At 50.0% G+C, this 14,884-nt stretch overlaps 2 protein-coding genes across 3 annotated transcripts in view; one reads left to right on the plus strand and one right to left on the minus strand.

The window, feature by feature from the left end:
- Positions 1-14,884, plus strand: part of LOC102253764 (SAGA-associated factor 29 homolog) — a 47,840-nt gene that overhangs the window by 12,083 nt on the left and 20,873 nt on the right. The window contains 2 exon segments of the mRNA XM_014529840.1: positions 5,610-5,698; positions 9,822-9,897. Of these exon segments, the coding sequence (XP_014385326.1) occupies positions 5,624-5,698; positions 9,822-9,897 (151 nt within the window). The 5' untranslated portion in view covers positions 5,610-5,623.
- LOC102253061 (sulfotransferase 1A1) lies at positions 11,462-14,874 on the minus strand. 2 transcript variants are annotated; one of them, XM_005881974.2, is made up of 8 exons: positions 14,794-14,874; positions 13,637-13,820; positions 13,408-13,533; positions 13,222-13,319; positions 12,610-12,736; positions 12,419-12,513; positions 11,794-11,974; positions 11,462-11,658 (listed from the first exon to the last, which is right to left on the minus strand). In XM_005881974.2, the coding sequence occupies exons 2-8, from the start codon at positions 13,782-13,784 to the stop codon at positions 11,546-11,548; spliced, it is 888 nt and encodes a 295-aa protein (XP_005882036.1). In that variant the 5' UTR covers positions 13,785-13,820; positions 14,794-14,874; the 3' UTR covers positions 11,462-11,545. The 2 variants fall into 2 exon arrangements, with proteins under 2 accessions (XP_005882036.1, XP_014385323.1); XM_014529837.1 differs by having other exon boundaries at positions 13,637-13,856; positions 14,794-14,834.

Genomic DNA, 14,884 nt, shown 5'->3' on the forward strand with positions numbered 1-14,884 from the left:
GCTTCTCCTAGTCTACTGTTGAAACTTTCAATGGTGTTTTTTATTGCAGCTATATCACTCTTCATTTCTTCTTGGTTCTTACATAATTTATTGATTTTTTTCATCTGTTTCTTCTTGCTTCTTGCATAAGTTGTTGATTTTTTCCTCCATCCGGTTTATGCACTCTAGGACCCTTAATCTGAATTCTTTTTCTGTCATGTTGCATGTCTCTGTATCACTTAGCTGCTTTTCTGGCGAGTCCTCCTTTTCTTTCCTTTGGGGGTTTCTTTGTCTACCCATGTTTGATCGTACCTCCATATCTAGATGTTGAGTCGTTCAGTGGCTGCTACTTGGGTTGCAGTGGCTCCTCGGGCTGTGGTTGCTCCTCGGGCGGTTGTGGTAGCAGCTGCTCCTCAGTTGGTAGCAGCTCCTTTGGAGGGTGCTGTTCACAGTTGTGGTGGCTCCTCTGGCTGGTGGGGGGAGGCTTCACACACAGCTGCTGTTCCTCAGACAGAGGGTGTGTCTGTAAAATCAATTATAAAAAATACTTTAAAAAGTAGTTTTTTGGGGTGGTAAACACACAATACGGTGTACAGATGATGTGTTGTAGAATGTGCACCTGAAACCTGTATAATCTTGTTGACCAGTGTCACCCCAGTAAATTCAGTAAAAAGTAAAAACAAAACAACAACAATAAGTAGTTTTACCCAAATGTCCATCAGCTGATGAATAGATGCACAAAATGAGGTCTATCCATACAATGGAATGTTATTCGGCCATAAAAGAAATGAAGTACTGATACATTCTGCAACATGGAGGAACCATGAAAACATTATGCTAAGTGAAAGAAGCCAGTCATAAAAGGCTGCATAGTGTATGATTCTGTTATATGAACTGTCCAAAATGGGCAAATCCATAAAGACAGAAATAGAATAATGGTTTCCAGTGACTGGGGGGAGGAGGGAATAGGGAGTGACTGCTGGTGGGTAAAAGTTTCTTATTGGGGAGATGAAAATATCCTAAGATAGTGGTGATGTTTACCCAATTTTGTGAATATACTAAAAAACACACAACACTAAATCAAACACTTTAAAAGAGTGAATTATATCGAAATTAAACTGTTCTTTTAAAAAATCTGCCAGACTTCTGAACTAGGCAAGCCTGGGGCATACTCCAAGCAGCTCAGCTAACGCAGACAGCGCTGTACAGATTTCAACTGATACCTACCAGGGAAGACACTGGGAGTCTGAGTTCAGTTATGTTTAAAAATATCAGAATAGTGCTTCCCTCTGTGGGTAGAACTGGATGGTGTGGCCTTCTAAGTCACTGGAAAGAAGAGAGAATGTAGGAGCCAAAAAGTTCAGAGCACTGACGCTGTGTCTGTGATGCCTGGAACCTTGCAGGACTTGCCAATCTCATGGTTCAAGAACAGTGATAAGATCACCTGGAACCCTGGACTCTGCTAGCAGCAGCCGGGAGCTGCGTGGCCTCCGTCAGGTGCACATAGGTCGGGTGTAGCTCCAGTCCCAGTACCTCGTTCCTGCTTGCTCTGCACCAGTAGGCATGGCATTCTCATCATAGTGAGCCTCTGCTTAGAGTGTGTTTTGTGAGAAAATTCAAGTTCATAACTGACCAGATCTGGAGGTAGCAGTTTGTTGTAAAATCATAAACGAGGTGGTTCGCCGAGGCAAGGCCCTTCCCAGCAGGCCCAGTGACCCTCCGGAGTCCTGCCGCTCCTCTCAGCACTTCCAAATTCTCTCCTGTGGGTAGAAATGAGGTGACATGGAAGCATTTTAAGTCACAAGTCACCGTTTATATGTGTGCGGAGGCAGATGATTGGTGAAGGGCCTGCGTGTTGGAGGGGCCTCCTTTCCCACGGCTGCCTGCTGGTTGTAGGTTAGGCCCTGCCTGGTTTGGTATATGACCTTCTCCTTCCCCTCCAGACCATGTGGCCAGCTTTTTCATTTTGGTTTGCTGAACATTTCAGCCTCATCTCGTGTGTCTGTCTCAGCAACCACCATTTATAAAAGGTTTTAAGAAATACACACTTTTCACCCTACCCGGTTTGGCTCAGTGGATGGAGCGTCCGCCTGCGGACTGCAAGGTCCCAGGTTCGATTCCGGTCAAGGGCATGTACCTTGGTTGCGGGCACATCCCCAGTAGGAGGTGTGCAGGAGGCAGCTGGTCAATGTTTCTCTCTCATCGATGTTTCTAACTCTCTATCCCTCTCCCGTCCTCTTTGTAAAAAATCAATAAAATTTTTTTTTTTTTAAAGAAATACACACTTTCACCTTGTATATATATGTAGTATCACTGGAGAAATAAAATACCCAAAAGACAATAGTGATTGCCTCTAGGGGTGGGAGGCATTGTACTTCTTGAGCTGTGTGACTATTTTTTACTATGTACATGTATTATCTACTCAAAGATTTTCCCCTTTAGAGAACCAGGCTTTGTGTCCAGCCACAATGAGACAGAGATGGGATGATATTGTGATGATATGATGAGAACCTAAACTGAGACAGTGGTGGGTGTGGAAGAGAGGGGCTGGGTTTGAGATTAATTTCTGAGGCAAATAGAATTTGAATGCAGACTAATCACAGAGACTGGTGGCTGGAGATGAACAAGAAGGAGGAATCAGTGACTCCAGGATTTCCAGAGTGGGAAGCTGGCTGGAAAGGGATGGATGTCTTTAACCCACATCTGGAAGGCAGAGCAGTGCCAGACAGGAAGAGTGAGGCGTCTGAGGGGGCCCTTGGTAGAACTATTCGGGTGGCAGCTGAGTTGGCTTGTTCCTGATCTGGGGGAAGCGTTCAGTCTTTCACACTCAGTGTGATGTTAGCTGTGGCTGTTCATAGACGCCCTCTCTCAGGTGTCTTAATTACACCTACAAAGACCCTATTGCTAAGTAAGGTCACATTCACAGAGGGGACCGGAGCTGGGGAGTCCCCTTTGTTCCTAGTGTGAATATTACTTTTTTTTTTTTAATATATTTTATTGATTTTTTTACAGAGAGGAAGGGAGAGGCATAGAGAGTTAGAAACATCATCAACTGCCTCCTGCACACCTCCTACTGGGGATGTGCCTGCAACCAAGGTACATGCCCTTGACCGAAATCGAACCTGGGACCCTTCAGTCCGCAGGCCGAGGCTCTATTCACTGAGCCAAACCAGTTAGGGCAATATTACTTTTTTAATAAACAGAAACAGAGATTTTAAGAAGATGTGACTAAGAACATGGAGTTTACAGTTTATTACTCTACTCAGTGTGAATCTGATCTTTGTGGGTATGATGACTTATTCTTTTTGTTACCTTTTATTGTCTTTTATTCTCTTTCTAATTACCTTTTAGTGCATTTTATTTTCATCAATACATTTGTCTTTCCTTAAGTCAGATGTTTTTAGTAGTTGATTTCTCTTCCCTCTATCGTAAAAAAAAAAAAGTAACAGTGTTTTATGACATGGAAATTGTCTTTATATAAAATCTTATTTGAATCCCCCTTTTCCAGAATTTTTTAAATGGAAACCAGAATACTTAAATCATTTGTCAGCAGAGCTGGGGCCTAGGCTGCTGCTTTTGGAAGTGACTCAATATTTGTGGATTATAATGAACAACATAAACCGATGAACAAAAATAGATCTAGAGACAGAGAAGCATCTATCAGATGCTCAAAACTCAGAGGGAAGGCAGGGGAGGGTGGGGCTAAGGGGGAGAGATCAACCAAAGGACTTGCATATAAGCATAACCAATGGACACAGACACCGAGCAGACACTGGGGGATGAGGGCATGAGTGGGGGGATGGGGGAGAATGGGGGATAAGGACACATTTGTAATATCTTAATCAATAAAGGAAAAAAAATAAGTACTCCTTATAACTTGGCTCAACATATTGAATACAAACATCATTGGCTTAGGGTAGAATTTCAGGGCTACCTGCCACTGCATTCGTTTCCTAGGGCTGCCGTAACATGTTATCACCGGCTGGGTGGCTTAACACAACAGGAATGTATTCTCTCACAGTTCTAGAATTCCAAAATCCAGAGGTTGGCTTGGTCCCAAAATCACGGGTGGGTTTCTTCTTGGGTGCTCAGGACAATCTGTTCCTTGCCTCTCTCCCAGCATCTAGTGGTGGCCAACAGTCCTTGGCAGTAATCCTTGGTTTGCAGCTGCCTAAATCCAGTCTCTGCTTCTGTCACATGGCCGCCTTCTCGGTGTGTGTCTCTCTCCCACGCGGTGTGTGTGTCTGTCTCTGTTTCTTCTCTTATAAGGACACCAGTCATGTTGGACTAAGGGCCCACTTCTACTCTAGTATGACTTGATCTTAACGTACATCTTAATTACACCTACAAAGACCCTATTGCTAAGTAAGGTCACATTCACAGGTATCGGGGATCAGGTCTTCAACATATCTTTTATATATATACTAGTAGCCCTGCGCATGAATCCGTGTAACAGTAGCTCGCTGCCGCCCCCCTATAGCTCCCTCTGCTCCCCGCCGCCCCTCCCCTCATAGCTTGCTGCCCTGCCCCCTCCTGTAGCTCTCTGCCACCTGCTTGTAGCTCGCTACCCCACCCTCCTGCTAATCCATGATCCGGTCATTACGCGGTTGGTCGTTATGTAACAACCATTTGCATATTACATCTTTATTATATAGGACTAGGGGCCCAGTGCACGAATTCGTGCACCATGAAAGGAATTGTGGGCCATGAGGCTGTGGTAGACACAGGGGTGGGTCTCAGCCCATCCCCCGCGTCCCCGCCCGGCCCCTCCCACCATGGCCCTCAGCCCCCTGTCTGCCGGAAGCCCCGCTCCCATTGCTGCTCCCACACGCTGACGGCATGGAGCAATTGGGGCCGGCGCCAGCAGCAGGTGCAAGGGAGGTTGCTGCCCCAATCGCCCCTCAGGAGCAGGGGGAAGTGGAGAAGCCCTCAGGGGCAATCAGGGCCGGGAGCCACCGCTCACACCCACTGATAGTGCCAAGTGATCAGGACCGGTGCCGGGCACTGGCATTGGGTGCGAGGGGGGCCAGCACCAGCAGCAGGTGTGAGCGCTGGGCGGGATCACAGCACGCGGGAGCAAAGAATTTTCAGTAACCACCAGAGGCTCGCCCCAATGACAGCAGACGGCACCCCACCTTGGTCTGGCTGCCCCCCCTACCTGCTCCACCATCCCACCATGGCCAACACCTGCCATGTTCTGCTCATGCCCCCTGGTGGTCAGTGCACATCATAGCAACCAGTTGTTGGGTTGTTCCGGTTGTTCTGGTGTTCGTTCTATTTGCATATTAGCCTTTTATTATATAGAATATATATATATATATATTTCACAGAGGAAGGGAGAGAGAGAGATAGAAATATCACCGATGAGGGAGAAGGAAAGAGAGACAGAAACATCAATGATGAGGGAGAGAGAATCATTGATTGGCTGCCTCCTGCACACCCCACACTAGGGATCAAGCCTGCAACTCAGGCATGTGCCTTGCCGGAAATTGAACTGTGGTCTCCTGGTTCATAGGTCAACCCTCAACCACTGAGCCACGCTGGCCAGGCAACATATCCTTTTTGAGGGAGCAGTAGTTTAACCCATAACAACACTAACAAGGTTCTCTTCTGTTCCCCCTCCGCCCCAGGCGCCATATGTACCATGGCCCTCGTGTCAGCTGATTCCCGCATCGCAGAACTTCTCACCGAGCTCCATCAGCTGATCAAACAAACGCAGGTAACAGGCCACAGCCCTCCATTCCTACAGGGGAACGTGGGCTGTGGTGCTGAGCTGTGGAGGGGCTGGTGGGGTTGTGTTCAGAGAGATTGGAGGGCAGGACCCAAGATGATGTCATGAAGGTGAGAGGAGGGCAGGACTACCATTCCTGTTGGATTATCCATCGTGTGAGATATTAATTCACATGCCTTACAGTTCACCCATTTAAAGTCTGTAATTCATTTGTTTTTAGTCTATTCAAAGAGCCGTGCAACCATCACCATGACCAACTTCAGAACATTTTATCCCATATTCAATAGCCGTTACTCCTTTCTCCTTCCACCCTGACCCAGGAAAATAAAGATACTCTTTTGAGGCAAGATAGTCCAAGGGTTTAGAGCAGTGGTTCTCAACCTTCCTAATGCCACAACCCTTTAATACAGTTCCTCATGTTGTGGTGACCCCCAATTTCATTGTTACAAATTGAACATAATTAAAGCATAGTGATTAATCACAAAAACAATATGTAATTATATATGTGTTTTCCGATGGTCTTAGGCGACCCCCAAAGGGGTCGTGACCCACAGGTTGAGAACCGCTGGTTTAGAGGGTCTCTCTCAGAAGTTGGTCAAAAGCCAAACCTTTTTTGGAATGTGCAGGGTTTGAAAATCCAGGCTTGCTGAGTTAATGATTTGCTGCATATACCACCCCCTGGCCTTTGGCCTAGCCTCTCCTACAGCAAAACAATCATGTTTGAGCATCTGTTTTTAGTAGCATCTATATCAGAGATACAGCAATAATAGCAGCATGGAGCAGCCTGCAGGGGTAGAGAGAAACTTAGAGAAATAACTAATCTATACTTAGAGGCATTGCATCCATTTTCTTTATTTATATTTATATATATATCGATGTGAGACAGCCACACATTGATTCATTGCCTCCTACTCCTTCCCCCTCCCCTCCCCAATCTGGGCTGTGGATCAAGCCTGCAACCAAGTTACGTGTCCTTGACCGAAATAGAACCCTTCAGTCCACAGGCCCACGCTCTATCCACTGAGCCAAACCGGCTAGGATGCATCCATTTTCTTATTGTTGAACTAATTTGATTATGTATTTTCCCCTTCACCTACCACTACATGTATATTATGATAAATTCGTGTAGAAATATTTAGCACAGAAATCAGCTGACAGCGAAATTTAGTTCTTCCTCAGGCCCCTCATTTTCCATGAGTAATACACTGAGGCTTTGGCTCAGTCTCCCAATTCAGTTGGTCATCAGTATCAGTGTTATCATAACACTTATTTACGTGTTACCAGCAATGCCCTGTGTTACACCACAATGAAGTATGGTCATGGTAAAACTCTGTCTCGTTATGGAACAAGTCAGTAAAATCACAGGCTCTTCGTTATGTCTTCCTAACGGAATTGGCCCTGCCTGTTTACCAGATATTGCTATGGCAGGCTTTATCACAGTGGCCCTGATTCTGTTATTTCTGGGGATAAGGCCAGTCACCCCATCTCAGCTCAGAGGCTTGTACTGAGCCTGGTTTCCTATGTGTGCTCTCGTACCCCACGGCCCACCCCCCTCATAAGGGGAGGACAGGTGGTACTCAGAGTACAAGTCCCGGCTCTGCTAGCTGTACTTTGGGATATGCCTTATTTTCATCAATTCTTGGGTCGGGATAGTCATGGTACATTGATATAACTTACACGTGCCCCTAGAGGGCTTCCGGAGGAGGTATGGAGGTCAGAGCATTCCATGGTAGTGCCCCTTGGGGCTCAGCAGGCAGTGTGGAGAGCCTGTGCCCCGTGACTACAGTAGCCTCCATCTGGATTAAAATAGTCAGGAGGCCTGGTGGGTCAGGGTGCGAGCCCCTTACGTGCAACAGAAGGGTCCTGGAATCATCCAGCATTGTGTGTGGAGCTGACCGAAACCATTCACTGAAGCTTTGTTATCCTTCCAGGCTCACTCTCGTCCCTCCCTTCCTCTGGAAAGAGAACTCACTTCAGTCTTTTTTCACATTCACACATCTTTTCCCCTGAATGTTGCTTCTCACTGAAAGTGCATTTAGCTTGTCCCACAGCGCACACCCCTTTTCTAGTGTGAGCCAGTGTTGCTTATTCCGCTGTGCATTTTGTGGCCACTGGGCTGATGGCCTGGGTGCAGTTAGGATACATGTTTGTGCCCAAAAGTGTTGGGTTAGATGCGAGGTCGTCACACCTGGATGTAACTTAGCCTGAGTTTATCATACAGCCTTTCAGAAGCTTCCTGGCTCGGGGTGGGGCTGTTCCCCAGGGGAATTTGGACCCAGCATGTGGTGCCTAGTGCTTTAATCCTAGCGAAACCCATTGTCCCCTATTCTTTTTCATAGCTTTTCATTCACAAAACAAGGGTGATGTGTATCTGTGCACAGCAGGTTGCACTGCCCATTGGGTCCCTTGTTCCTTTCTCGGCACTGCATCAAGATGGAGCAGTTCCTAGAAATTCCTTCCCAAATGGCATCCTCTGTAGTGGCTGTAACCTGAAAACTAAGTCAAAAGATCCTGGCACACATAGTCCTAGTGAAAGAACCCAGTCTGAAAGGTCACAGGCTGTATGACTCTACCCAGCTGCCGTTCCGGAAGAGGCAAAATGAGGGAGTAAAAAGACACGGGGCTTGGAGGAAGGAGGGGTGAGTAGGGGGAACACGGGATTTTTAGGGAGGTGAAGCTGTTCTGTATGTTACCCTACTGGTGAGTTCATGACCTATGCATTTGTCAAAACCAATGGAATGTACAACACAGGAAGTGAATCTTAATGTAATCTATGGGCTTTAGTTAATAATGATCAGTTTGGTTAATTAACTGTAACAAGTGTACCTCACTAATGCAAGAGGTTCATCAGGTGAAACTGCAGGGGAAAGCAAGCATATGGGAACTCTTTACTATCTGCTCAATTTTTCTGTAAACCTAAAACTGCTCTAAAAGTAGTTCATAAATTTTAAAGCTAAAGAATAGAATTGCTAGAATTCCCTTCAGTTTTCAGGAATTAGTCCAGTTTATCGTCAGATTGTATAACCAGAATGTCTCTCGGGGAGGCCGCTCAGGATTGCAGGCTCCCGTTGGACTTCATCAGGTTCTAAAAGCAGGGGTGTTCCTGGCAAATAGATGGCTTCACCCTTTTGGCATCTGGCGTAACTGAGCCAATAGTATTCTCTAACTGAGTCTATCGTGAGGCATTAATATAAGATTGAATTTACAACACTGCGTAACCCACTCTTTTATCCTCAGCTACTATTTCTCCTTCTCTCCATTTGTCATTGCTTTTTACCCAAACTTTTCCACCCTTGGAAGGATGTTAGGTTCAGCCACTGTGCCCGTCCAGATCGCAGGCAGCAATGCTAGTCTAGCAGGTGTCGTGTCCTGTCTCCTCCCCACCCCTCCTTGGTCATTCCCATTTAGTAGGGTGGGGTTATATAGTACAGAACGAGTGGGCTGTTTAGACCACTGGGCAGTATAGCTGCATTCACCATTGACTCCATGTTGCCGAGTACTTGGGCTTCTGACTAAGAATCATCCATGCATCTGGCACCCTCAGTTGCAGCTGTGGTCCCAGCCCACTGATGTGGGGAAGACTTGTACCAGCATCCTTCCCCATCCCCTCTCCCAGGTGAACTGATCACAGATGTATGTGTTAATTTCTGGACTCTCAATTCCAGTCCATTGTTCTATATGCCAGCATCACAGCATTTGACAGCTGTAGCTTTGTCATAAAATTGGAAATCAGGAAATGTGAGTCCTCCAATGTTTTTATTTTCCTCTTTCAAGATTGTTTTGGCCATTCTGGGTTACTTGAACTTCCATATGAATTTTAGAATAAGCTTGTCAAACTCTACAAAGAAGTCAGCTGGAATTTTGTTGGGGATTGTATTGACTCTGTAGGTCAGTTTGTCTTTTCTGATGAAGGAGAGCCATAAATCTAGTTTATGATTTCACTTGAATGCCTTTTGTCATGCTTTCGCATTAGTGGGGGAGGGGGCCTTTAAACTGGTCCTGAATTCAGATCTAGTAAATGAGGGCCATATGGATGGGCCTGTGGCCTGGGTGCAGGGTGCCCCAGCGGGATGGGGGCCTCGCTCCTGTCCAGCTGACCTCCTCTTTGCAGGAAGAGCGTTCGAGGAGTGAGCACAACTTAGTGAACATCCAGAAGACCCACGAGAGGATGCAGACAGAGAACAAGAGTGAGTAGCTGGGCTCTGGAGAGAAAGGGGATGAGGAGTGGATGTGGGTCAAGATTGCTATCGTTTTCAAAAGGAGCTTTTGCATGTATCTGCAGTCATCCAAGATGAGCTGCTCCTTAAGCCAGAGGGACAGTTTTCCCTTAGACACGCCCAGCCCTGTGGGAACTGGGACACGTGTGAAGAGCCGGCTCCTTGGGCTACTTCCCTCCTCACCCTCCTCCCCAGTCCCCACCTGGTGTGCACTGCCCTGCATCCACTGCTCTCCTTTCGTTCACCCGCAGGTATGAGGTCGATGACATTGATGAAGAAGGCAAAGAGTGAGTGTGCTGGCCAGGGCGGGGCGAGGGAAGCCTGGGGACAGCCCTGCTGCTGGGAAAGAGCCCCCCACCTGCCATGGGTTGACCTAAGCGCCCCTCCAGGAGACACACCCTGAGCCGGCGGCACATCATCCCACTGCCCCAGTGGAAGGCCAACCCTGAGACGGACCCCGAAGCCTTATTCCAGAAGGAGCAGCTCGTGCTGGCCCTGTATCCCCAGACTACCTGCTTCTACCGTGCCCTGATCCACACCCCCCCACAACGGGTAAGGCAGCCCCCGGGGGAGAGATCGTCCCGGACACCAGGACCACCACACTGACCAGACAGGTCATGGGGTCGGTCACCTTCCCTTTTCCTTCCCTCTTGTCCTTGTACCTCTTTGAGCTGGCGGGGTCCTGAGCTGTAACCCCTCCAGCCTGTCCTCCAGGCAGTGCCGGCGCCCTGCAGAGCCTTAGAAAGCCCCGGTGTGTCCTCTAGTCTAGCCTCGCTTTCGCATTGAGGTGGGGGCCTGAGCCCCGAGATGGAAGCCTTGCTCAGGGCCAGTCTTCACCCCCGACCCCTGCCCTCTAATCACCCATCACTGATGGCAGTTTAAAGGCTGGGCTCCCCTCTTCCTCCAGGACCCCTGCCTGCTGCCCTCTGAGTTGTCCTTGCTCCTCTTAACCTAGGGGCCCCTTCCGTGTGGCCGCCTGTGTAGCTAGCGAGTCCTTTCCCTTGCTATTCACCCCCGTCCTTGGACTTGGTGGCTGAGGAGCTCTGTAGCAGGGAGCAGGTTCAAACATCTAGACTTCTTGAGTGAAGATGAGACGGGAAAGGCTAGGAGCCCACACACCAGAGGTGCCTGTCGGTCTAGGCTTGGGGGGAGGGGGGCGCTGGCCTGGGGCTTTCTGACCAGCGCCTCCTGTCTGCCTCCTGCTGCAGCCCCAGGATGACTATTCGGTCCTGTTTGAAGACACTTCCTATGCAGATGGTTACTGCCCTCCCCTCAATGTGGCCCAGAGGTACGTGGTGGCTTGTAAGGAGCCCAAGAAAAAGTGATGGAGGCTGGCAGCCTCCTGCCACCTCACGGGGGCATGCAACAAGACATTATGTGAAGAAATAAATGTTCTTCCCCTTTGCCATGTCTCCTGTGTTCTTACCCCTCCCCACATAGGGCAAGTTGGGGAGCTGGGGCCTCATTTGGTCCCAGTGGGCAGTTACTCTTTCTCTCAGCTCAGGTCTGCTTTTCTTCCAATAGGCACACTCCATGCAACACAAGCTGTACTTTATTCTTGAGGCCCCTGTCGGGCCACTCGCACACACTCCCTGGGGAGCGGTCCCATGAACACCACTCACAGCTCTGTGTGGAACTTGAGGTTGCAGCCTGCCATCTTCTCAGCGTAGTGGGCATCAAAGCGCTCGTTCTGGGCCACAGTGAACATGGTTTTCCAGTCCCCCGTGATGCCTGGGGAGGGAGGTGGGGATGGAAGGAGTGAGGCTAGAGGTCCTGGCCAAAGCAGAGGCCCCAAGTGGCCCAGGGCCAGCTCTAGCCACTGCTCCCGCCCTCGCCTCCCCAGCGCCCCTCCTGGTAGGCACTCACCTTTCCGCATGAAGGCGGAAATGTTGTGGTCCATGATCTCCACGGGTAAGGTGCTGTAGTTGGCCATGGGGTTCTTCTTCATCTCCTTGAATGACGTGTGCCACACAATGTGATCCACGGTCTCCTCTGACAGGGTGCGGCCCACGAACTCCAGAATCTTCCGAATCTCCCTTTTGGGGTTCTGCAGCAGCAGGGGGGCTCTTCAGTGGAGGCTTGGGTTGTGCATTGAACAAACAAAAGGGAGGCCCCACCCTAACCTCATGGCCACTTCCGACCCTGCTCCATGACTCTGGTCCTTTGTACTCTGGCACTCCTGGGGCAAAATTAATTGCCTTCTGCCCTGTGATCTGTTAAGAAGCTGTATCTGGCTCCTTAGGGTGAGGGCACGGACAGCCCTCTGTCATAACTGGGCCCAGGGAGAAGCAGTAGCAGTAAATGGGTGATCAGTGACTGCACTTGGCACTGACTCAGGTGCTAGGAGATAAGAGCTCTACGGAGTGTGCTGCCCAAGGGGCAGGGAAGGTGAGGTGGGTCTAGGACCCGTGTAGGGTCTGCCATAGGGAATCGGGGCTTAGAAGGTCTTGGGACTCGCCCCATGTGCAGGGAAGTTGTAGCGGTGTCTCACCTCCTGCATGTCCTCGTAGAAGAGGTAGAGAACAGGGTGGGTGTGCCTCAGCTCCCACCACTCCCGCACGTGCTGGTACCAGGACCCATAGGACACTGGGGAAAAGGGCAGGGGGCACGGACAGAGGTTGGTATTCGTTCCAGCTGGCTGCCCCTCAGCTCACCCCCTCCTTCATCCAGAGTCAGCCCCACCTTCCCCAGCCATGAACTTCTCCAGGAAGCTGTCCCAGGTGCCGGGCTCAGGGTACACCTTGGCCATGCGGTAAAAGTGGTAATAGGAGACAGCCACATCCTTGGCGTTCCGGGCAACATAGATCACCTGGAGAGGCAGAAGACACACCCCACCCCGCACCGCACCGTCACCGCACAGCACAGCACAGCAGGCACTAGAGGTTCTTTAAGCATCACATTCCACCCTTCACAGCCTCCCTGCAAGGGAGGTTCTCTCTTGGTCTGGCCAAGAGGGAAACAGGCTTAGAGGCTGACTTGGGTGTGACTGAGCTGGGACTTGAAGCCTGCTCTGATGCCAGAGTCCTGGCTGGTTCCAGGAACTGTATTTTATACTCATCCAATCTTCTCAATGCCACTGTATCGATTTGGAACAAGGCGTGCAGAATTCCCAACAGCCCCTCCTCCACAGGCCTGTGAGCACCGAGGCCCTGCAAAGTCTGTCACTGGCCATCTGACCCACCGGAGCATGAGGTTGAGGACTTCTCCCCGTTTAAGATGAGACCTTCCTAGAAGATGGGGCCAAAGCTGGGTTGGCCCCAGCTGCCTTTTTCTGTAGCTTCCATTGCCACTCACCTTAATCTTCTGGTCCAGCAGGGCCTGTGGGAGCAGAGCCAGGGGCAAGTGTGTCTTGAGGAGCCGTGGGGCTGGCGTATCTTTCAGAACCTCCATGCCTAAGCCATGGATAGGAAAGGTCCAGTGAGCTGGAGCCCGGGTCCTCCCTCCCTCCACCTCACTGGCCTCCAGCACCCCACCACACACCTGTGGGACACCCTGGACCCTTGAACTCAAGGAAGGGCACCCGGGTTAAGATGGGAGCCCTCTGACACTTCTCCAAGTCGCCATCCTGGTAGATCATGTCCAGAATCTCACTCACCCAGGTGGTGCCTGGAGAGGAAAATGGGAGGTAAGCGGGGCTGAGGGCACACCCCTGCTGGCCCGAGGTGGGGACTGCAGCCCAGGAGAGGGGTGGGTGGTCCTCATCACCTACCAGATTTGGGGTAGGTGCTGATGAGCAGGTCATCGGGCCTGGGTTGTAAGCTCTGCAGTGGCCCAATTGCCTCTGCAAAGTACTTGATGAGAGGCACCCCCTTCACATACTTCAGTGGCGGGCGGGAGGTGTCCTGGACCAGCTCCATGCTGCCGAGTCAGGGTCCGGAGTGGGGCCGACCTCCCTTAACAACATCACAACAATGTCTTCTGTTTAATTGCTTTAAGGTAAGGAAACAGGCTGAGCAACTTGCCTACACTCAGAGCCAGTGAGTGCTGGGCTGGATTCCGGCCGGATCTAACACAGTGGGGCCACAACTCTGGAGGCATCTTGGATTTACCCGCAGAACTTTTAAAAATCCCAATGCCTGCCCAGCTAGAGTGGCTCACTGGTTGAGCATCGACCCATGAACCAGGAGGTCAAGGTTCCATTCCCCATCAAGATACATGCCTGGATTGCCAGCTCGATCCACAATAGGGGGCATGCAGGAGGCAGTCAATGATTCTCTCCTCATTGATGTTTCTCTCTCTTCCTCTCTGTCCTCTCTCTGAAATCAATTTAAAAAATATTTATTTTAAAATCCCAGTGCCTGGGCCACACCCCAAGGCAATTAAATTGCTCTGGTGGGACCCAGGTGCCTGGGTTTTGGAAGCTGACCAGGAGCTTCCAGTGTGCACTGGAGAAAACTCCTACTCTGGGGCCTGCCACGTGTTTTCTTTCAGTACTTGCTGCTGCAGCTCTGGATCTGATCCCAGTGGGCTCCTCCCCATCCTTCCCTCCCTGAGCTCCCTAAGCCCTCACATACAGAAACCTCCCCAAAGCCAGCTGGGCCTGTGACCCAACTTGCTCAGCCACACTCCATCTTGGCTCAGAGAGAAACAGCCAAATGAGCAACTGAGCTTGTTTTGGGAGCCATTCTGGTGTGATGAGCAAAACATGCCCCAGTGGAAATGGAAAGAGGAACGGGTTCCAGGCCAGACAGCAGATGGTATCAGACTGAGCTGGGATTTCCGTGGGGAAAGGGCAGGGTCAGATTGAGCTGGGATTTCAGGGAAAGGGCAGGGTCAGTAGAGGCGGGAATGGAGAGATCAAGCAGTGGGAGCGAACAGTGCAGAGTGAGGGAGGTCTGGCCCAGCCCACCCTATCCTAGCACTCACCTGACCTCTCCAGACCTTGGCCTTGTGGCGCTCTGTTGTGCTGTCACGTAGGTGAGTGCAGAACTGCAGAGAGCTGCAAGTTTTATAAGTC

Source organism: Myotis brandtii, unplaced genomic scaffold, assembly GCF_000412655.1.
Source record: "Myotis brandtii unplaced genomic scaffold, ASM41265v1 scaffold698, whole genome shotgun sequence".
In the NCBI taxonomy this organism is placed as follows: domain Eukaryota; kingdom Metazoa; phylum Chordata; class Mammalia; order Chiroptera; family Vespertilionidae; genus Myotis; species Myotis brandtii.

Coding starts and splice junctions, on each gene's coding strand:
- LOC102253061 (XM_005881974.2), bottom strand. CDS start 13,784: ATGGAGCTGGTCCAGGACACCTCCCGCCCGCCACTGAAGTATGTGAAG. Junction 12,737..13,221: donor TGCTGGACCAGAAGATTAAG/GTGAGTGGCAAT, acceptor CTGCCTCTCCAG/GTGATCTATGTTGCCCGGAA. Junction 12,514..12,609: donor GAAGTTCATGGCTGGGGAAG/GTGGGGCTGACT, acceptor CCTTTTCCCCAG/TGTCCTATGGGTCCTGGTAC.